At 43.8% G+C, this 23,114-nt stretch overlaps 1 protein-coding gene across 13 annotated transcripts in view; it reads left to right on the top strand.

The window, feature by feature from the left end:
• Window positions 1-23,114, top strand: part of shank2.L (SH3 and multiple ankyrin repeat domains 2 L homeolog) — a 278,112-nt gene that overhangs the window by 105,889 nt on the left and 149,109 nt on the right. For all 13 annotated transcript variants that reach the window (XM_041589410.1, XM_041589409.1, XM_041589416.1 and 10 more), the window contains one exon: window positions 5,904-5,970. In XM_041589410.1, the coding sequence (XP_041445344.1) occupies window positions 5,904-5,970 (67 nt within the window). The remainder of the gene's footprint in view (window positions 1-5,903; window positions 5,971-23,114) is intronic.

Below are 23,114 nucleotides of genomic sequence, written 5' to 3'. Positions count from 1 at the left end.
GCATTGCCGTTTATGCTGTAGAACTTCATCCACTTGACAACTCCGCTCCAGGGTATTCCTCCAGCCAGGCTTCCTCTACGTTCACTTTGATCAATGGTTGGAGTTCCACCAACAGAGCGAGGTTTGATGTCCCTCCATTTCATTATTATATTTGGATGCAAGTACCTTATTCAATTGCATTAATAGGCACACTCCATTGCATGTATTTTAGACCACTTGTGGGTGCATTTCTAAATTACCTTTACTGACGTCTATGTTCTTGAGTGGATCTCAACCAGTGGCTTTAGGGTGTTCCACTGAACAGACAGCTGATGTCCGAGCAGAAGGACACTTTGATTGCCACATTAAGTACTTTTTACGTGGCAGAATGTCCTCCACCAGAATGGAACTCCAGGAGATATTCCATTACATCAGAGCAATCTCTAGTAGGAGGCCAGGAGAGTCTCAAGCATTTGGCTTCTCTCAGGTGCTATCATGTTTAAGATTATTATAGACAATGTAGATCTGTGGGTGCATCTGGGATTTCTTATTGTTTACTTTAGACAAGTTCTCTTTAGGGCAGAGACACACGCGAAGATTCGGGGAGATTTAGTCACCCAGCGAAAAATCGCCTCTTCTTTGGGTGACTAAGTTCCCCGAAAAGCCCTCCCGCCGGCTGGAATCTAAATTGTGAGAGGCGCCTTTGGAAAACTAAGCACTCTGAGTTCCATTCCGTCGTCGATTTTCAATTCTAGCCGGTGGGAAGGCTTTTCAGGGAGATTAGTCCCCCGAAGGAGAGGTGATTTGTTGCAGGGGGACTAATCTCCCCAAATCTTCGTATGTGTCTGTGCCCTTAGAAGCGCCAACATGTCTAGAGAGTAGGGATGGACAAATTTTTTCGCCGCAGAAAATACGCCCGTAGACTTATTGTTGTGCATCTAAAAAAAAAAAAAACGTGCGTCAAAAAAATTTCCCCAAATTCGCCCATCCCTACTAGAGAGCTTTTGAAATGAGCACAGGCAAGAAGGTTTTTGTTGGTGGAAAGGAAAAGCTACCCAATGTTTTCAAGTGTATTGAAATTCTGGGGGATAATTGCACAGAGTTTTGATCACCAGGGGTTGTCGGCCATTAAAATGTCCATTATTTGAGGGCAGCTAGTTCTTGTTCAATACAAAGGGAACTTTGCAACCTATGGTGACCTGTAGTCCTGTTGTGTGATCATCTCAAGAAGACACTAGACTGCCATGTCGCGTGCAAAGGCCAATTTTAGAGGCACATTGCCACATGTTTTTTACCAATAATGCAGTGCCCCCCCATAATTCCAGCCTAATTGTGGTCGAGTTGTGTCATTTTCACAGTGGGAGTTTCCCTGCCATGTTTTATGGGGTAAGATACATGCAATTGCCTATGATATACCTTTAAGAATTCTGTTTAGAAAATGTGATTACTAATTGGCCACAAAAATCGCCCTCTGCTTTGTGTTTGGGTATATGATGCCAATGCCCAGAGCATTGATTGTTTTATTACTCTGGGTGTTAGGGGAGGAGAGAAAATTCTAATTTTCAGTGTTGGACAGCAGTACTGTGGGTCCAGTGGGAATCCAACTTCTAGGACCCACCTTGGACAGCCGCAGATTCCCTGTACACACGGCACAAACCCCCTCCTATCCTGCAGCCCCTGCCACTAAATATTTTGGCCAAGGCCTTCTCTCTCCTGATGCTGAATAGCCGGCAGTCAGGCAGTGGAACTAACAAGACTTTTTCATGGCAAACATAATTTTAAGGTGCCCAAAATATCCAGAGGTTGTCCTGTTTTACCAATATATATTAAAATTCCTCATTAATTAGGGGCTCATGGAACCCTTAGACCTTCTGGGTCCCCCTGCAGCCGTAGGGTCTGCTTCCTCTGTAAGGTGGCCATAGACACACAGATCCTATCGTACGAATCAAGGATTCGTACGATTTTCGGATTGTGTGTGGGGAGTGCCGACAGCTTTCATCCGGCGGAGATCGGTCGTTTGGTCAATCGGTCAGGTTTGATTTTGACCTGACCGATCCCGCCGGAGCCCATGGCACATCGTAATCGGATCGTTTGGCCATACGGCCGAACAATCAGATTACCCCTGATATAGCCATGCTTGTTGATGGCATATTGGGGAAAGATCCGCTCGTTTGGCGATGTTGCCAAACGAGTGGATCTTTGCGTCAATGGCCACCTTAAGTTTTGCCCTTGTTTCACGTATCTTTGTGGTCCAGTCCAACTCTGTTGTTGCCTCTGGGTGCATGAGACTCATCTTGTACGAAGACTGGGGCCCAAACAATGTAAATCCTTACGCCGTAAACAGGTTTGCAGCCCGTGACCCATAAGAATTACTATGGATTGCCTTCATGTACTCCTTGCTGCCTTCAAGCAATTTTTTTTTTGTTTTTTGGAGCTTTAACTTGTGGCCAAAGGCTTTCAGTGGATTCTGGGAGTTGCCCAACACCCACAGCATTTGGACTCCAAATGGCAGAGGGGAAAAAAATAATTGATTTGCTGCTGGAAACAAATGTTGCCGTAGTAGATCTGACGTGTTATGATTCTGCATCGCCCGGAGTACATTGTATATATCAGAGATAGCAAGAGCGGGTGCTCCCTATATAGGCTGCATATATACTCAATAACACTGTAATATTGCACCTGGGCCTCCGCACTTGCAGAGACCGCCTGGATATTGATCCACTAAATCTGTTTTTATCTGCTTGGTTTCACAGAAAGGAGCCATTGATAATCACCCTGTCCCCCTTGGGTAAAGTTGCTGCTTGTGCTCTGTGCTTGTGATGTAGCCGTGCGCTGTTAATTAGACATCCAGGAAAACAGTCCTAGGGCTAATTTGGTAGCATGCGGCTTTAACTCTTTGTCCGTTTGCTGAAGGAATGCACAAAATCCTCTGCAAACTCAAATATATACTCGTACAGTGTTTTGGGGTTTTAACTTGCAAAAATAAAACAGAGGTTGTTGGTTACATGTGTTGGTGTTGTTATTACAGCACTGTTGCACAATGGAGTAAAGGAAATAAAAGGGGTTGTAAATGCAAGGAGCAATGCAATACCTTGGATTTCTCTTCTGAGCAAACCAAAGGCCCCTTGTGTCACTGGCATAATTGGGGACTTATACTGTCCATACACCCAAAGAGCCACTTGTTTAGCCCTCATCGCCTGATTTGCTCACGTGGGCCAATGTATTGTCTCCCTATAGGATTTTAAAACCTGTCAGATTGATATCTGATCCCCATTGTAAGCAGCAGTCCTGTCCTGCTTTATGGCAGCTGAGATTCTAGCTATCTGTATAACAGAGCATTCTGTCCCAGTGGCTGCACAGATCCTATCTGATCCCCATTGTAAGCAGCAGTCCTACCCTGCTTTATGGCAGCTGAGATTCTAGCTATCTGTATAACAGAGCATTCTGTCCCAGTGGCTGCACAGATCCTATCTGATCCCCATTGTAAGCAGCAGTCCTGTCCTGCTTTATGGCTGAGATTCTAGCTATCTGTATAACAGAACATTCTGTCCTGGTGGCTGCACAGACCCTATCTGATCCCCATTGTAAGCAGCAGTCCTGTCCTGCTTTATGGCTGAGATTCTAGTTGGGGAACATTCAGGAGCCTATCTTGAACCTACTTGTTACATTGATTAGTAATTTAGATATATATTCCTCAAGCTGAATTCAGTAGGGACAGCCCCCTGACATCTAGTCCTATCACAACTACCCCTAGTCCCGTGTACAGACATATACCAGAAAACGATGGTAGCCAAATATCCCCCTCTACCCCAAAAGGAAGCATTAAAGGAACAGGGACCCTTTAAAATTTCTTGAATCCGTATGTTTGGTTTATCCCCGATTGATTTCCCCAGCTGTAGTAAGTCCTTTGTGCCTGGAATAACTCTGGATAATCAGCTGTGCGGAATAGTAAGTCAGCGATCGCCCCTAAATGGAATCCGAGCAGCTGTTTGTTGTGATTTCCCTACATTTCAGCACTTAGCATTGTCAGGTCCGTCGCTCCCCGATGCTGCAGGATGCGCCTCTTTTCTGCACAACTCATTATCATTTGATTCAAAGCAACGCAGCCTTTTAGGGAGGCTTGATTAGCCCTTGTGGTCTGGAACAATGAGAAAAAGATATATCTGAATATCAAATTATTCTCTGAAAAGCGGCAAAAACACTCTGCATTTACCAAACAAACCCAATATATATATCTATATCCATATATTCCTTTATTTTAAGCACCTGGGGGGCAATGGAAACGATGGTTCGGTGACATTCCAGCTTTTTTATTGCTGAATAGCGACGTGTTAATATAATGATTAGCAAATGCCCAGAGTTGATGGAGCTTGTTGGGGCTGGGAATATTCCTTCGGCTCATTATAATTAGTTTGTCATGTTTAGTAAGCAAGTGGAGAAAAGAAGAGCAACAGCAATAATTAAGATAGAGGACTGATGTTTTTCAGTCTTTAGGCTCGGGGCAGAGGCACCCCTAAGAAGTTTAGGGTTAGGTTATAGATAGAATAGGTTTGTAGCAGTCATTTCCATATTTCACCCTAAATGGCCTCCCATTGACTTTTTGGTGCCATTGGCTATAGGAGGAGTAGAAATCTTGTCCTTAACAGCAAATGGGGGTTAAGTAATAAAAGGTATTATGTTTGCCCAGGAGCAGCAACCTATCAGCAGGTTGAATTTACAGGTCACCTGTTTAAAAGCAAACGTCTTATTGGTTTCTATGGGTTACTGCCCCTGGGCAAAGTTAGTGCCTTTTACTACTATTTGAAGTTTTAAATCTGGTCTAATAACCCATAGCAACCAAAGAGATGTAGTAAGTTATAGAACACCCATGGGGTTAACTTTCCCTTTTCTGCTCAGTAAGTCCCCAGGCAATAACCTATGACCTGAGTGAGGTAAGTATTCCCCATTGGCCAAAGGTTTCCGTACCAGTTCCTGCTCACTAGTTTATACAAAGGGAGGGAACATCAGCGTTGCACTGGGGGTTCGGGCCCACTGGGGCTGCTACCTCAGGGCCCAACATACACCAGCCAGGCCCGTGGCCCCATTCAGGCCTTCTTCACGCCAACGCTGCTACCCCCTGACTTATTTTTTCCTTTGCTGCCATGATTGGGGGAGGCCAGGGTGGAGTCTCAGATGGGCGAGGAGTGAGTCTGGGCACAGGGCCCACCAGGTTTTTTTTTTGCCTTGTCCCACTGGCCCAGTCCAACCCTGGAGAATATATGCTCCACCTCTTTCCAGATTCCAGCTTAGCTGGAGGTGGATTTGTCAGAGGATCTGAGGTGGAGGTAGGATTCCAAGGATCCAAGGTTAGCTTTAGAAAAGTAGGGGTAACAGGGACCTGTAAATTAAGTTAATAAGTAACAGACTAGCATCCTGTCATAGTACACCCAAGTACACCATAGGTAGGAACTTCAATGTGGTAGGGCTCAGGGTAGAGTAGGACAACCAATTAGCTGGTACTCTGGTGGGGCAAATAAGTGCCAGGCGCAAATCTTGCCTCAACCTACAGACTAGATTTCCAGGGCTACAGGTCTATGTAGGTGAGCAATTAGATGTTCTGCCCAAATCTCCCCTAGCTGGCCTTCAGGATTGTCCCCTACCCACCACTGCTCCAGACAGTGGAAGCAAAGTCTTCAGGGGGACTCAGGAATGTTGAGGGCCCAGTAAGAGCCTAATTAATGAGCAATTTCAATATATCTTAGTAGAATAGGTCAACTTACTAATGTTTAGAGGTCCCTTAATTGAACTTGCTGTTGGGTCAACTGACATCTAGTTACTGCACTTTGATTGGTTTTCTATATACAAGACAGACGCATATCCATCAACTCTGATTATTTTTCAGACAAAACACGATCACAAACTATTTTTATGTTTTTCATCCACAGGTTGCTATTATTGCTGGAAATTTTGAACTTGCCGAGTTTATTAAGAACCACAAGGAATCTGATATCGGTGAGTAAATAAATGTCATTGTCATAGTGCAGATCTCTCAGGTACAAGTGTCTCACTGGGCATTGGAGGTGTGGTAGGTTCTCTGTTCTCATTGGGCTGGGGTACAAGTCTTTGGTAGGTTGGTACAAGTCTTTGGTAGGTTGGGGTACTCTTTACTTCTATACTCAAGTATATCATGAAGAGGCTTATGACATAAAGACTGTGGCTGATGGGAGATAAAAAATTTCAGAGTGCTGTTGAGAATTTAGGAGTGCAGTGAGAACATGCGAATGAACTCTACGGGCAACATGACTCTTATGATACAATGTTGTCTGCCTGTGGCCAGTAGAAGACATCAACCCTACTTCACCTTCAGGTTATCTTTTAGTATGTTATAGCCTAGTTCTTATTTGCCGCCTTCTTCTGACCCTTACCAGCTTTCAAAGGGGGTCACTGACCCCAGCAGCCAAAATACTATTGCTCTGCGACAATTATACTGTTATTGTTACTTTGTATTGCTTATCTTTCTAATAAGCCCCTCCCCATCTCATCCTCTAGTCTCTCATTCAAACCACTGCCTGGTTACTAGGGTCATTTGGACCCTAGCAGCAATATGGATGCTGAAATTCCCAACTGGGAGCCAATGAACATAAAGCTAAATACATTTTATTTTTAAAACACACAAAAAAAGAAAAGACCCATAGCAAATCGTCTCAGAATATAATTTTATACATTTTACAAAAAGTTGATCATTTAACCTCATTTAATAGAAGCCAAATCCACCTATAGTTTTAGTTCCCCTTGAATGTACATATTTAATTTAAAAAACAGCTGGAAGCTATGTAGCTCAGCCCTGGGTGTTGAATCCACAGAAAGGGCCTCAAAGTCACAGAAGAATTTGGGGTTTATTGACCCTATGTTAATCCTTTTAGAGGTGCAGCAGGCCGTGTCAGACTGGGTGGGGGTCTAGGCCCACCGGGGCTGCTTTATAAGGTCCCGCACACACCTGCTCTGGGGCCCGAACCCCCCCGCCAACTTCTGTGCCCCCTTTCAGCATCTGCCCGCCTCCACCCAGTCCTAACCAGCGTATACCTGTAATTTTCTTCTTTCGGTAGAGGTGGGGAGAAGTCGCCAGGCAGGTGGGAGCAGATCCAGGCTGGCAGGGCCTACGATGGCCGGGACTCTAGTTTTTTTTCCCCAGTGTCCCGCAGGCCCAGTCCAACCCTTGCATCAGGCCAAATGTAGCTTGTTTGTTCCATGAGTCAAGAAGCCAAAGCTTTGTCTGTTGATCGGGCACCAAAAATGTAGCCTCTTTGGAACCCTGTTGGTTGCTACACATTGTTGAAAAACACATTGAGATCTCTACCCACCATACATGTCCTAAACCAGCATTCCAGTTCTGATAAGGAACATCCGCAGTGTTGGTAAATCATACATGAAAGGCTTCCATTTGTGTGCGGTACTGGCGTGTGTTTCTCCTGGAGAACTAACGTGTAGTAGGATTGTCCTGCACTGATTGCAGAAGACCAAGGAAGGTTGATGTTGACTCCATTTAGGAAGGCTTGTGTGTAATTCCTATGTCGGCATCTGTCCTCATCTCCAGGGACCCTGAGCAGGGAGTTTGCCGATGATAGAACATGTTTTGCTTGGTATTTTAATACCAATCTTCAGGTATTAGAGAGAAGCTGCTGGATCATGGGATTATAGGATGACATGAGATGATTAAGGCATTCATATTGCTCTCGGGCCTCCCTGACCTTGTACAAGTTATGAGTTACAGCTTTGCTGTTGGACTACAGCTTCAAGCATCCAATCTGTGAGAGATTTTTTGTTAAAGTAAAACAGTTCTAAAGGGGGTAGAGCAGCTATTCTGTGTTTGCTTTCAGGTAGTGTGCTAAATGATGCGTCTAAAACATGGCTGTCGATATAGAGGGCCATGGACTGGATGCCATGTTGTCCCTGTGCGCCATTGCTGGCCCTCAAAGCACCTAGATTCACTCCACTGCCAATAGGGAACATAGAGTCATATTAGGGCTGATTAATAGCCTTTTTTAAATCTTTTATAAGATAAAGGACCAATAACATCCAAAAAAAATGTTAAAAAATTTGTTAGTATACATTGAAAAAAAAACCAACAACACAAGTTAAACATTAAAATCGCAATGCCTTTATTAAGAAAGACTTGGCAAACTCCGCTTCTGCTCCTCTTCAGGGCGATGATCTATCATGCGGCGATTGATTTCTCCTCCCTGGCTATCTCTTATAAGGAAGGCAGGGAGGACAAATCGAGCGCCGCACAATGGATCGTGATCGCCTTTTCTGAAGAGGAGTTTCGGTAAGTAATTTCTTAATAAAGACTTTGCGGTTTAATTTGTCTTGGTGGTTTTTTTTTTCAATGTATACTAACAAATTTTTAAAAAAAATGTTTTTGATGTTACTGGACCTTTAAGAATTTGCAACAGTGAACATTTTGAGAGGTTTCAGACCAAAACCGAAACATCAATGTATTTTATAACACTGGAATAAAGAGAACATTTTTTGGAAGGTGTGCGTACATTCTTCGTTGAATATTCTAGGAGATGCTAGGTTCTTAAAGGAACGGTAACACCAAAAAAGAAAGTGTTTTAAAGTAATACAAATATAATGTAATGTTGCCCTGCACTGGTAAAACTGGTGAGTTTGCTTCAGAAACACTACTATAGTTCATTTAAACAAGCTGCTGTGTAGCAATGGTGGGAATTAAAAAAAGACTATATGGCACAGGTTAAATAGTGGATAACACCATTATGTTCTACAGAGCTTATCTGCTATCTGCTGTATAATTTGAGCCGTTTCTCCTGAATTGCTGCCCCCATTGCTACACATCAGCTTGTTTATATAAACTATAGTAGTACTTATCTGTTATCTACTGTGTATCCTGTGCTTGAATGGCTGCCCCCATGGCTACACATCAGCTTGTTTATATAAACAATAGTAGTGTTTCTGAAGCAAACACACCAGTTTTACCAGTGCAGAGCAACACTGCACTATATATTTATTACTTTAAAACAATTACATTTTTTGAATTTACTGGTCCTTTAAACGGATTTATTCAGGTCAGCCAGGGCTTGCCATCATAAGGCTCAATACTACTAAGTTTGCAGGGGCCTACCCCCATGGGTCATCTGGGCATCCTGGATGGTGAGCCCTCCCTACAAGTAGGGTTGCCACCTTTTTTAAAATGCTTTACCGGCTGGTGGGGGGCGGGGAAACAAAGGGGCGGCCCGTGACATCAAAAGGGGCAGGCCGTGACGTCAAAAGGGGCGGGGCCACGACACGGACGCAAGAAGAAGAAGTAAAAGAAAAGGTAAGTTCCAGCGGATTTGGGGCAGGCCGAGGGCTCCTTTTAATCGTACTACAAATTTACCGGCAGCTACATTGCCGGTAAATTTGTAATACCGGCCACGGCCTTGGCAGGTATTTTACCGTAAAATACCGGCCGAGTGGCAACCCTACCTACAAGTAAAATGGGGCACCAATGAAAAACACAAAGCCCTGATCTGCCGTGAACATGCCCAAATTACATCCAAAACCCTGCTTGCACCACCTACAAGCCCATCATAGTGCCCTTGGCTTCAGTCCTCCTCCCTCCTATGGCAGCCCTGGGTGCAGGTAGAGTTGCCACCTGGACAGTATTTTACTGGCCTGGCTGGTAAAAATGATGGTTGATCCCAATGTTAATAATAGGGAAAAAGAAAAATTTATTGGAAGGCAGGTATTTTTTCCAGAAAAGGTGGCAACACTAGGTGTAGGTGGTAGGTGTGCAATTTCCATGTGCAAAAATTAACTACAGGCACATGGCTTCTGCACAAGTGGCTTCTGCACAAACCTAGATGGCACCCTCAATGGTTTAGAGTGGCCAGATACCTTCTACCACTCACTCGGGTATAGTAACAATTTTTGCGAAATAATTATAACCATTTGGGCAGTGCCAGGCCAAGCTGGCCAGGCACCATCGTCAGAATGGCTTGTCACCTCGACAACATCCCCCCCCTTCCCCAGCAACGCATATGCATAGTGGCGTTGGGAGACACGGTCCCAGATTTGGGGGAGACCCTACCCCTGTATTCGGGTGCCCTAGTCTGGCCACTCGATGGGTTTTTAATCCTTCTACTTTAATGTGGCCCTTGAACATGCATTTTGGCAAAAAAATCACATACTACATGTAAAAATTAGGGGAGCACCCATCTAAAAGATTCCACTGGTGTTCACACTTTCACCCACAATTGGATCCACTGGATAAAACAGGGCTGATTTATGAGACTGACCGCACCGGCCTCGGGGATCAGAGACCATTGCGATACTTTAACCCTTATTCCTGCTAATGACAACTTCTGTCACCCCAAATAAATCCGTTCCTTTTCTTTCGTATGTATTCTTGCATACCAAGGATGAGGGGGTCAGTGAAACAGATTAAAACCGATTGTGAACAGGGAAAAAAAAAGAAGTTAATCCCTGGCTGTTTTTCATCCCGTGCGCAGCTGTCTGCAAGTTAATGAGAACGGAGGTTTTAGGAAGCATGTGTTAAACGCTGGATTTTAATATGGCCGGCAAAAGATGGATCTCCAGAACAAAGACAATGGCGGTTGGCACAGGATCAAAGGCTGGCCCACTTTTAACCGGTGCCAAGGTTATATACTTTACAAGATGATGACCTCTCGGGTCGGATAATGCCATTTAAAACGCAAGGGGCTGCAAAGCTGTGATCTCTCCGAGTCCGATGGGCTGTGCATCCTCTGGCCAGAAAGGTTTGTGAGCCACACTGGAGCTGGAGTGTGTATGTCTGTGCCAGTTTGTGTAGTGGATGGTTCAACTAAGTAAATGTACAGAGAGCGTTGCTAGGTTTCCGACATTATTCCTGTATAATTACACGCACATGCCATGCGAGTGTGTGTGTGCAGGTCCCGGGCATCTCAAAAACATACTTTTTTTTAATATAATAATTTTAAAGATGTTTCTATAATTATCCATGCTTGCCAAAGGTAATTGCTGCAATCTGGCAGGGGAGCAGGAGAGGGAATGCGGTTGCACTTTCTCTGAATAAACTGCAGATTTATTGAATATGTTACCTGTCTCTATTCTTGGGAAGGGAATATTGATGCCAGAGGTGTAATAACACAGAGAGCTGAGCCAGCGGCTATTGGAGTGGGGTGGGGGGGAGAAACAGAGTGGATGGCATACGTATATGGAACAGTTATGTGTATAATAAGGTAGACAAGATGTGTACAGAATATTTATTTTCATATAGGTACAATATGCACTATTTTGTACTGTCCCTTTAAATAGGGCTTGGCCTAGTTTTGTAGTGAGATTCTTGTGATTTAAGTGATCCGAAAAACGAGTAAAAAGTAAATATGTGTCTGATTTATTCCAAGTGCCTAGATACTTATCCATGCATATTCCTTCCCTGTGGCTCACAATGACATCATCCGTGATCTTGGTGACATCACAGGAAGCAAGCTGTTGGAGCGATCATGGAAGGCGCTAGGTAGACTTGGCGGCTTTGATGAATCATATCTTAGAATATTTGGTATAAAATGATTTGTTGATAATGAACCCTATTTACCTGTATAGTAGTGGGGGGGGGGGGGGCATTGAGGTTGTTCACCATATTTTGAAGAAAATTACAACAAGAGGGTACAGATCTCAGCACCCATGTAATGTTATAAAGGCATTGAAGGGTGTCGGAGATGAACAGACAAAGAAATTAGGGGAAATATTGTTTTATGCTACATTTATAGGCTTTGATCTGCTTATTAAATAAGGTGGCACCTTAAAGGGAACATGACCACCAACATTTGACTATATACAAGGCTTGAGATTTCTTCTACATTTACCCCTTAGAACATGCAGGTGGCAACATAACATTCTTTGAGATATTAGGGATAGAAATTCACATAGTTGTGCATTAATTGTTTGTTGGTTGGGTTTGAAAATACATTGAATGTCCATGTCTTGTTGTATCTATCCTGGGCAACATGAGGATAGATGATTGTGGGCAGAACTTGGATCCAATTGTGGTTTGGAGAAGTTCAACAATGCTATCCAACGTTCTCCATACTAAGAAAACTTGTTCTTTTGGCTGATGAGGCCAGGGATCTTCTTTATAGAGACTCCACCTAAGGTTCCAGGAATGTTAAGGCTATAAGCATTCAACAGAACAGCTGTAGTCAACTGTAGTCAACTTCTGTGCTTCTCATAATCCAGCTACCAAGGATGTACAGAGGGCATGACTAAGGTCATATGCCCAAGCTTGGGCAAGTATATTCTGTTTAATAGTTGATGTCCTGCCTCACGGTCGAGTGGTTTCATCTCACACAGGGTTCTACTCATGTTGTCCTATCAGCACCTTACCTATGAGTCACCAGTCTAGGGGCCTTCACATTCTACCCTCCCAGCATCTTCTCCAGTTTCTGTGTCTACCAATATTCAAATTCCAACAACTGTAAGGTGCTTTGAATGCTGTTTTGTGACTGTTTTGTGCTGTTTTCCTGTGCAATTAAACTGGACAGGAAATCCTTCTCCCTTTAGGGATAAACAGTAATTCCGACTTATCTCTCGGCTTTGGGGGATCTGATGTACAGCGACAAAGAGCAGCTGCTTTCCACGGTGCACTTGCACATCCTCTGCTTGTTTTGTTGCATGGGAAGAAAAGGTTTAAAATTAGCTGCGTATTTTTCACACTGCATTAACCCTCTGCAGCAGCGGCTGAAGCAGTTACCTTCATGCCCCCGTGCCTGCTTATTTACGTAGCTCCAATCTACTGGGCTGGTGTGCTTTCGAAACCCTACCATTGAGTATTTTTATTACATTTCTTTATTTGGGTTGGTTGCCAGCTCTAGGACGGGTTAATACTTTCATAAAAATCAGAGGTTTGCAGATGAGTCCTCAGTAGGTTTCTATCTAGGTTCCAGAGAGGATGATACCCAAGCAAATCCAAGGGCTGGATTGGCTTGAAGACCTATTGGTTGCCATGGTATCGTAAGTTATGTAATAATCATGTTTGGTAAAGTCTGAAGATAAAATTGCATGAAATTATACATTGCTGTGTGTGCCGGAGCATTGAGAACTTGGTGGCAACTAAGACTTGAAATATTTGAAGCCCTCTTCCTGCAATCAATGCAGTGGCCAGAGTGGTAGGCCCTTGGTATTTAGTGGGCTCTAGTGACCCTAATCTAATACCGACCCCAACACTACAACGTAGCAGTGCTAGGAACTGTTAACTAAGCGCAAGTTCTCTACCAACCCACATATTACATAAGGTTTCTACATTCCATAAGTGAGACAATCTGAAAGGTGTTTCAAAAAACCCAGTGATCTTCTGCCTCCATAGACACCCTCCTATCTATCTGCCCAATGAGAACGCACCATTCCCATAGTATCCAAGAACTACTCAACAGTGCATTATGATGGAGCACCTAGGGGCTTTCATATGCCACCTGACCAATGGATTTGTGCCATTCTATAGCATTGGAGAACTACTATTCTCAATCTAGGGGCTTTCAAGGTTCTAAGTTTTGTTAAGCAGTGCAAGCTACCTTCAAGCAACGCTATTAACAGGTTATGCCTGTATTCATAACCCAAATACCCATGATTCCTACAGATATCCTTGTCCATTTTCAGTTCAAGCTTTTACAATCTCTTGCAAGTCTTGTCTTTTACCATATCCACCTACAAAGCTTTTGGGCAGTTGCTAGTCTTATGCTGCCAGCCTAAAGCTGTTGGAGGATTCAGTGACCTCCCCAGGATCTGTTTTGACATTGATCCACCACTATGTAGATAGGCTATTGTGGCTAAATGTGATTGTAGTGATTGCAATTAATTAGATCCTAAAATAACAAAATCTGCACTGAGTCGGAATAATAAGACGATGAACAGAGCCCAGAAGGGCTAAGGCTGCCTGTGTGTTGGGAAAGATCACGTGTTGTACGTAGGGCAGCTCATTATCTTAACGACTGACCGCACGCTGACTTGTTATTGTTTGTAGGTTATTTTAAAGGCCAAATATAACCTTAATTTGTCCTGCAGAATTGTGCTTACTACAGTTGAATTCTTTTGCTGGAAATGATGTATTGTATCTATCTCTATGGGAGCACCCAGGGAGTTGTGTGCTGTGAAAAGTGCCACTAATAGCTGTGCTCAGAAATGAAGGGTGGAGGAACGTGTGCAGTTAATGGCTGATGGCATTTCACAGAGGTTCAGAAGGTTACCTACCTAGAAGGTCAGCCAGTTAGTTGGGTACCTACAATGTCAGCCAGTTGGTTGGGTACCTAGAAGGTCAGCCATTTGGTTGGGTACCTAGAAGGTAAGCCAGTTGATTGTGTACCTAGAAGGTCACCCACTTGGTTGGGAACCTACGTCAGCCAGTTGATTGGGTACCTAGAAGGTCAGCCAGTTGGTTGGGAACCTAGAAGGTCAGCCACTTGGTTGGGTACCTAGGTCAGCCAGTTGATTGGTTACCTAGAATGTCAGCCAGTTGGTTGGAAACCTAGAAGGTCAGCCACTTGGTTGGGTACCTAGGTCAGCCAGTTGATTGGGTACCTAGAAGGTCAGCCAGTTGGTTGGGAACCTAGAAGGTCAGCCAGTTGTTTGGGTACCTAGAAGATGCGCAAGTTGCTTGGGTACCTAGAAGGTCATCCAGTTGGTTGGGTACCAAGAAGGTCAGCCAGTTGGGTGGGTAACTAGAAGGTCAGCCAGTGTATGGTTACCATAACCCATATATGACCATCAGCAGGGCACACACAGTCATAACTTGGACCTACAAAAAATTATGTAAAGGAATTTTTCAAGAAAAACTATTATTCTGCCTATAAATTTCACAGGATTGTCAAATGTACTGAAATGCATTTATTATATGTTAACATGTAAGTGCCATTTCATTGTATTTGGTGTTGCTGTCCCTTTATCTGCAGGCTTTTGCATTGTGTAGTAATTGTAATGAATGCGTCCCTTAGTGTGCAGCAGCTTGAATGGGAGGCCTCGTCCAATAGGCTCTTGCTTATCATTAAATGAATCATTTAAAGCATGTCCTCAGGCATAAGGCAAACCAGGCTTCCCTTCCCCTCCGCTGTGGGATCTGGCCCAACCCAAGAGAGCACATTTAAAGGCTGAGGAGCGACAGACTGTTATTTAGGCGCTTGAGGCAGGAGAAATAGAAGGCAATTTGTGAGATTTTCCTAGTGTCATTCTAAATAGCTGGAAGTACGGGTTCAGCTGAAGCCTGGGGGGTTATTGAGACAAAATGGTTTAGAACAGTGGCCAAAATGGGATTTAATCAGTAAAGGAGTTGGAAGTGGGTCCCTTTAAAGGGATACTGTCATGGGAAAAAAGTTTTTTTCCAAAATGAATCAGTTAATATTGCTGCTCCAGCAGAATTCTGTACGGAAATCCATTTCTCAAAAGAGCAAACAGATTTTTTTTATATTCAATTTTGAAATCTGACATGGGGCTAGATATATTATCAATTTCCCAGCTGCCCCAAGTCATGTGACTTGTGCTCTGATAAACTTCAATCACTCTTTACTGCTGTACTGCAAGTTGGAGTGATATCACCCCCTCCCTTCCCCCCCCACCAGCCAAACAAAAGAACAATGGGAAGGTAACCAGATCGCAGCTCCCTAACACAAGATAACCTGGTGGATATAAAAACAACAATCAATAGTAAAATCCAGGTCCCACTGAGACACATTCAGTTACATTGAGAAGGAAAAATAGCAGCCTGCCAGAAAGCATTTCTATCCTAAAGTGCAGACACAAGTCACATGACCAGGGGCAGCTGGGAAATTGACAAAATGTCTAGCCCCATGTCAGATTTCAAAATTGAATATAAAAAAATCTGTTTGCTCTTTTGAGAAATGGATTTCAGTGCAGAATTCTTCTGGAATAGCACTATTAACTGATGCGTTTTAAAAAAACATGTTTTCCGATGACAGGATCCCTTTAAGGAGCTGAGGTCTCTCCATTGGTCTGCACCCGCTATGCCACACCACATGTATAGGTGCAGTGATTATATAACCAGAAATCTACTTTGTTAGGGGTCCTGGGGAGGTCATGAGTTGGGACACCCCTGGCTCAGAACAGTTATGTATGGAAGTTGGAATGAACTGCAGCTGAACAGAGAGGGGGGTTGCAAGACTGCAGATAGAGAAGAGGGGGTGCTGGAAAGTCAATGTCTGAATCAGAGGGAGAATACAAATATGATAAATAAGGGGTGTCCCTCATGAAGACCATTGGCACATTTTTTCATTTGGTTAGGGCAAGATGTGACTGGCAAAAACTGATCTCTGGGGGACCCCAAAAAGCTTATTGAAAATAAGTTACCCCAGGATTGTGCTTTTATGCTCGGTTACATCTGACACAGTTACGGGAAGGTGAGTTATTGATTGAGCCTTGACCCGCTGATCTAAAAATGAAAATTGGGTCCTTAAGCCTTATCCTATGGGACTGTGAATCTGTGTCATGGACCTAGAATATATTATATGCAATATAATTATGCTCAGAGACTGCTCTATAAACTGCAAGTCAAATGTTAAAGGAAAACTGCACTATAGTCACGATTACAGGATCTATTGTAAATATTGTCCCTATTATATTTCTTTGTTTATAAATATTTATACGACTTTATTTATACATTCACTTTGTTATAAGGTCCAGTTAGGGGGAGATTTAGGGTGAGTGCTTATTTGTGCCCTTGTAACCCCTGGAACTATAGCAGGGTGACTGTTACCCCAATGTTTCTATATATCTGTAACCTTGTTATGAGCTAAGGGGGCCCAGCCTGAAGGCCAGTTAGGGGGAGATTTGGGGGTGAGTGATTATTTGTGCCCTGGGTACCCTTGGAACTATAGCAGGGTGACTGTTACCCCAATGTTTCTATATATCTGTAACCTTGTTATGAGCTAAGGGGGCCCAGTCTGAAGGTCAGTTAGGGGGAGATTTGGGGTGAGTATTTATTTGTACCCTGGGTACCCCTGGAACTATAGCAAGGTGACTGTTACCCCAATGTATCTATATATCTGTAACCTTGTTATGAGCTAAGGGGGCCCAGTCTGAAGGTCAGTTAGGGGGAGATTTGGGGTGAGTGCTTATTTGTGCCCTGGGTACCTCTGGAACTATATCAGGGTGACTGTTACCCCAATGTTTCTATATATCTGTAACCTTGTTATGAGCTAAGGGGGCCCAGCCTGAAGGCCAGTTAGGGGGAGATTTGGGGTGAGTGCTTATTTGTGCCCTGGGTACCCCTGGAACTATAGCAGATTGTTACCCGAATTATTTACTGTAATAATTTATTTGTCCCAATTTTATCTATAGTGAAGCTTGCTATACACAGAAAACTGTCGGCTGAGCCGGTAGTCAGTCAGTCAGTCAGTCAGTCAGTGTAGGGCACAAAAAGGTGCCAGCTCATACTTGTACATATGAGTCAGTACAGGAGAGAGCGCTGAATGCCATATATTATAGCACAGAATGGGTAATGAATGAATAAAGAAATATAAAGGTTAAGATGCTTGCAAGCTACTAATTTAAATGGTGCCTTACCAATTTATTGATCGTTAATATAGAAATAAGAGCCGGTCTGTAGTCCCGAGCCGTCGCTTTTGTGCTGCCTGCTAACACCCCACCTACACGGACAGAACTTTTCTCTCTGTGGGATTTGTTGCTTGAAATAAAACACCTCCGGATAACCTGGTGTTACTGGGCTTTTTTTTTTTAATTCTGAATTATTTTTACAGCGTGAATCACGAGTCGTGTGCAGCACGGTGGCCAAGGGATAATGGAACTAAGCTTGCTAATATTTTAAGCAAAGAGAAAAAATGGGGAACAGGAAAAAGAAATAGTATAATAGTAATATGAGATTGTGGGTGGGGGAGGCGGTAAATAGTGAATGAAGCCATTTTGATGGAGTTTGGGGAGTTGCCCTGTGATGAGTAGAGCCCTACAGAGCAACAATTAAAGGGGTGGGGGAATAAGGGATAATAATGCAACAGTAGGTCCGCCCCCTGTCTACTAATGGCTGGACTGGAAGGAAGTGGGTAGGGTTTGGGCGGATCATGGGTGGGGTTTGGATGTAATGGAGCTCGGCCAGTAGGATCTAGGGGTGGCCATGTATGCAATTTAGATGGATTTAAATTTTATTTCATTGGGGCCACTTTCTATTTAATTGACAGGACCAACTGCCCAAGGGGACCGAGTGGGCATTGGACTTGTAGATGATGACAGTAAAACCTTAGGCCAGTGTTGCCCAGTTACACCCCTTGTACAACTCCCAGCACCTACTGACAGCGGGAGGACTATAATATGGCCATTCTGCTGTATATAAATAACTGCCACCCCCTCTACATCCACAATAAGACAGCCATGAAATGCTATATTTTTGCATGAATTATACCAGCCGTGACATAAAGGGGCGGGATTGTGTCAAGAGGGTGGAGTCATGATGTCACAGATAGGACTTGGCAAGGAGGTGTGGGCTAGTAGGTTTGGAGGCTGACTGATCAAGTGTAGCCCTGTTTGCTGACCTATATTGGGGTAATACTCCATAGCCTCATGAATAAGGGATATACAGGCATTTTCAGCACTGGGTACAGCCTCCAGCTGATGTCAGGTGACATGGCGATTGTGAACCAGTGAACTTAAAGGGGAAGTTTACCTAGAAACCAGGAAGTGCTCTGGATTCAGCAGGGATGCAAGTTCCAGGGCATTGCACATATTTAGTGTATGGAGGATGGGATGGTGGGATAGAGCATTGGCAATACATACATGCTTTATGCTAGGGGCTGTGTTAAAGCCTTTGCCTCCTACGTACATCTGTGATCTCCCTCGTGCAGTGTGTACATTGAGGCTTCTGGTGTCTATGTTAATGAGCGCCTTACCTGCTGTCTCTCTATTAGACAGGGAGCCGGGGGGCTTTAAGCAGCAAGTGGGGGAGAATTTTCCAGAGAGAAAAACAATGTGAATCAAACGGCCTCCATTCATCATCATCATTATCAGGAGCTTCATCCCTAGGCGCAGATCTGCTTCACTTGATTTTTTAATAACGCCGCTTAATGAATGAATGGAATCATATATTTTAATGCAATAAACCAGGCACCAACTGGGTTAACTCCTTGTGTGTAGCCAGGTAGTATAATAGTAAACAGCATGGCGTAAAAAACACATGCACCATATCATGTACTGCAGGTAGGGCATCTGTTATGCGGAAACCTATTATCCAGACAGCTCCAAATGATAGGAATGTCTGTTTTTATTTATACAACTTTCTCCTTTCATATTTTCCAAGCTTTGGTCCTCCAGGATGGAGCAAGTCCAACAGCTGGGCCCATTTTTTCTATAAAGGGACCCAAGGGTCCATACTTTCTATATAGGTACCATGGGGCCTATATTTTCTATGTAGGGACCCAGGGGCCTATATTTTCTATATAGGGACCAAAGGGCCCATGTCTAGGGCAGCAGCTATGGGACGGGTGGTCCTCAGGTTATAGTATAAAAAGTAGTATAGTATAGATGGTATAAAAGAACCCTACGCCCAGACTACTGCCCAACACTTGAAGTTAAACCTATTGGTGGAGCTGAGGGGGAGGAGGGATACCAAACTCCTCCGTGATTGGTGCAGGACAGGCAAGAGGGGAGGGGCTGGCTGAAGTTCGGTGCCTAGGACAGCACTAGACTTAAAGTCCTGACCACGACTTGAGCATTTTAACAGTATCAGTAAGCAAAGTGGTTCAGGTAAGAAAGCTTAGCAATGCAGAAGAAGCAAACCCATTGCAGTTGTAAACGGTCACTTATTAAAATGGATATTGACACTTGCATGAATCTGACTTACTGTGTCCATACCTGAACCCGACAGTTTTATCTGACTTGAGTTTATAATTGATCGTGTTTAAAGGGACAGTTCACCTTAAAATTTACTTCTAGTCTTGTGTAGACAGCACTATTGTAAGAAAATCTGCCATTGATCTATCTTCTTCTTCAACTTATACTTTAATCATTTAAACTGCTGATTGCAAGGGTTTAAATACCCTAGCAACCAGGGAAGCCTTACTGTCAATTTATTTTATTGGTTGCTAGGGTCAGTGACCCATTTGACAACCGGACAGCATTTTAGATACAAATTGAAAAAAACCCCCATAAAATTAGAAGGATAGCCATTCATAAACCATATGGGATAGATAAAAAAAGGGCCATTGAAAAGATGCTTACAATTGTTTATCTACAACATTTGAGACATAAAAGGGAACTTTCCCTTTAATGTAAATGAACATACTTCAGACCCAGCATATTCTTTATGACAGAAGAATAAATTGCTGAGATCCTCCATTATTAAAATGTATTTTTATGTTTTGACACTGTCGTCTTCCCCAGCCGTGCGGCGTGTTCGGGGGCAAGACATCAGTTTGTGGGGAGGCACTTAATGTGAGCGTCTCCTGTTTAATATCAGTCACTGGGTTTGACATGTCGAGCCAAACGCTTGTTTTGCTTATAAATCGTTTCCTGTTTCCCACCTTCTCCCAGCGCTTTAACATAATTACTGTGGGGGAGCTAATTGGAGCCTGATTCTCTCTCCCTGCGCTGAAATGTCGGTCACGTTGGACATCTGAGTGCAGTTGGTTTCACTGGAGGGAAGTGTTGGGAAGGGTTGTTATTAGGCTGTAGAGGAGAGGGGGATCTGACCCGACGGGTTGAGAATAGGGACTGTAAATGAGAGTAAATGTAGTGTCTGTATAGAGACTAATATACACCAAGGAAGGAATGCTATTTATCAGCAGGCTGTAGAATAAAAATACCTGTACACCAGTCCATTTCTGGTCATCTCTTGTTTAGTATAGGCTGTAATAAAAGGAGACACTCAAGGGATAGGGTTAAATCCATTTAGGCTGATGTGGAAGAAAAGGGGGGGGTGCAATGCAGGAAGAATAAGGATTTGCAACCTGCAATCTTCCAGCTGTTCTTGAACTGCAACCCTCAGCATTCCGTTCAATGGGTATAAATATAAAGTGGACACAAAGCAGGCATTTTGGCACTTTTTTAGCACATCATTTGCTGTGCCTTTTGGGCTGGGGAGATGATATTCGTTATTATAGGACACTCAACATGGGAATGGGAACAATGTGTAGTACTAGGGACAGGGATCATAGCTATAGGGTAGTATAGTAATGGGAACCGTGTTCAGTACCATGGACAGGGATCATGGCTAGAGAGTAGTATAGTAATGGGGACAGTGTTCAGTACCATGGACAGGGATCATGGCTAGAGAGTAGTATAGTAATGGGGACAGTGTTCAGTACCATGGACAGGGATCATGGCTATAGAGTAGTATAGTAATGGGAACAGTGTTTAGTACCAGGGCAGGAATCATGGCTATAGAGTAGTATAGTAATGGGAACAGTGTTCAGTACCATGGACAGGGATCATGGCTATAGAGTAGTATAGTAATGGGAACCGTGTTCAGTACCATGGACAGGGATCATGGCTATAGAGTAGTATAGTAATGGGAACAGTGTTCAGTACCAGGACAGGGATCATGGCTATAGAGTAGTTTGGTAATGGGAACAGTGTTCTGTACCATGGACAGGGATCATGTCTTCAGAGTATGGCAATGGGAGCATAGTTCATACCAGGGATAGGAATTATGCAGGTAATAGTAAAGGTGGCCGTACATGGGCAGATTAAAGCTGCCAATTTGGGTCCTTTAGATCGATTCAGCATCTTATCTGCCCGTGTATGGGGCGTTCTGACATTCCTCCCCGAACCCATATCTGGCCAAAAATCGCCAGATATCGATTGTCAGAATTGATTTTACTTCTGTGATCAAGGACCACGTCGGCTAGTTGATGCGGTCCTCTTCCCATCAGCACCTTTTCCCATCATTGTAATCCCATCATTTGGCCAAAAAATTGGATTAGCCTGATATTGCCCAGCCTTTGATGGGCATTTTGGGGGAAGGTCCTCTTGTTTGGTGACCTCGTTAAACAAGTGGATCTTATAGTGTTTGGCCACTTTAAGGCACATGCGAATGAGCATATTTAGAACCAAGAGAAACCCCACACAGACACAGGGAGAACATACAAACTCCTTGCAGATGTCACTTGGGCTACCATAATCCATGTCACTGACACCAAACAGGACTGACTTTCAGAAACTGCTTACGACTGCAGTTTGCTGGCCCTATTCTGACTTATTTAGCTGGCACCACACAGTATTGGTTTGTTGCAACTATCCAGGACTAGTTTAGCTGATACCAATCTGAACCGTTTGTTGTCTCTATCGGGGACAAGTGTTGGCACCAATCATAACCGGTTTGCTGGCACAATTCAGAACTAGTTTAGAATACAACCATTAGGACTGGTTTGTTGGCAAAGTCCAGGGCTAATTTAGTAGATAATCCTCAGGACTGATTTGCTGGCACAGGTAAGGACTAGTATAGTAGACAACTATCAGGTCTGGTTTGCTGGCAGAGTACAGGGCTAATTTATTAGACAACCAGTAGGAATGATTAGCTGGCACAGTTCAGGACTAGTTTAGTAGACAATCATCCAGCCTGGTTTGCTCACACAGTTCAGGACTAGTTTAGCAGACAACTATCAGGACTGGTTTGCTCTGCCAGTTCAGGACTAGTTTAGCAGAGAACTATCAGGACTGGCTTGCTGGCACAGTTCAGGACTAGTTTAGCAGAGAACGATGAGGACTGGTTTGCTGGCACATTTCAGGACTAATTTAGCAGACAACTATCAGGACTGATGTGCTGGCAGATTTTAGGACTAGTATAGCAGACAACTATCAGGACTGGTTTGCTGGTAGAGTTCAGAGATACAGTAGATGTGTGAAACTGATGTTAATCAGATTGATCTGAATGCAAACATTTAAGGTGACAGCATGCTGAAGGACTTGATGCCCAGGAGTTGGTGGCACATGATCCCCAGTATCCTCAGCACCTCCTTGATGATAATGAGCCATCACCTTCTCTGCACACTGTGACAACTTCTCCCTATTCCCTTAGCCTGGCGCCGATGCCACAGCTCACAAGTGTGCGGGTGACCAATCCTCACCTCCCCCTCACTCCCCAGTCCTGTGCCGGATTCTTCATTAATAACAAGCCTTACAATAGCCGGGGACCGGGCTGGGGCTGCTCA

The sequence above is a fragment of the Xenopus laevis genome, chromosome 4L (genome assembly GCF_017654675.1).
Source record: "Xenopus laevis strain J_2021 chromosome 4L, Xenopus_laevis_v10.1, whole genome shotgun sequence".
Taxonomy (NCBI): Eukaryota; Metazoa; Chordata; class Amphibia; order Anura; family Pipidae; genus Xenopus; species Xenopus laevis.
Note: the sequence above shows the minus strand (reverse complement) of the source record. Positions and strands in the feature narration are given on the sequence as shown.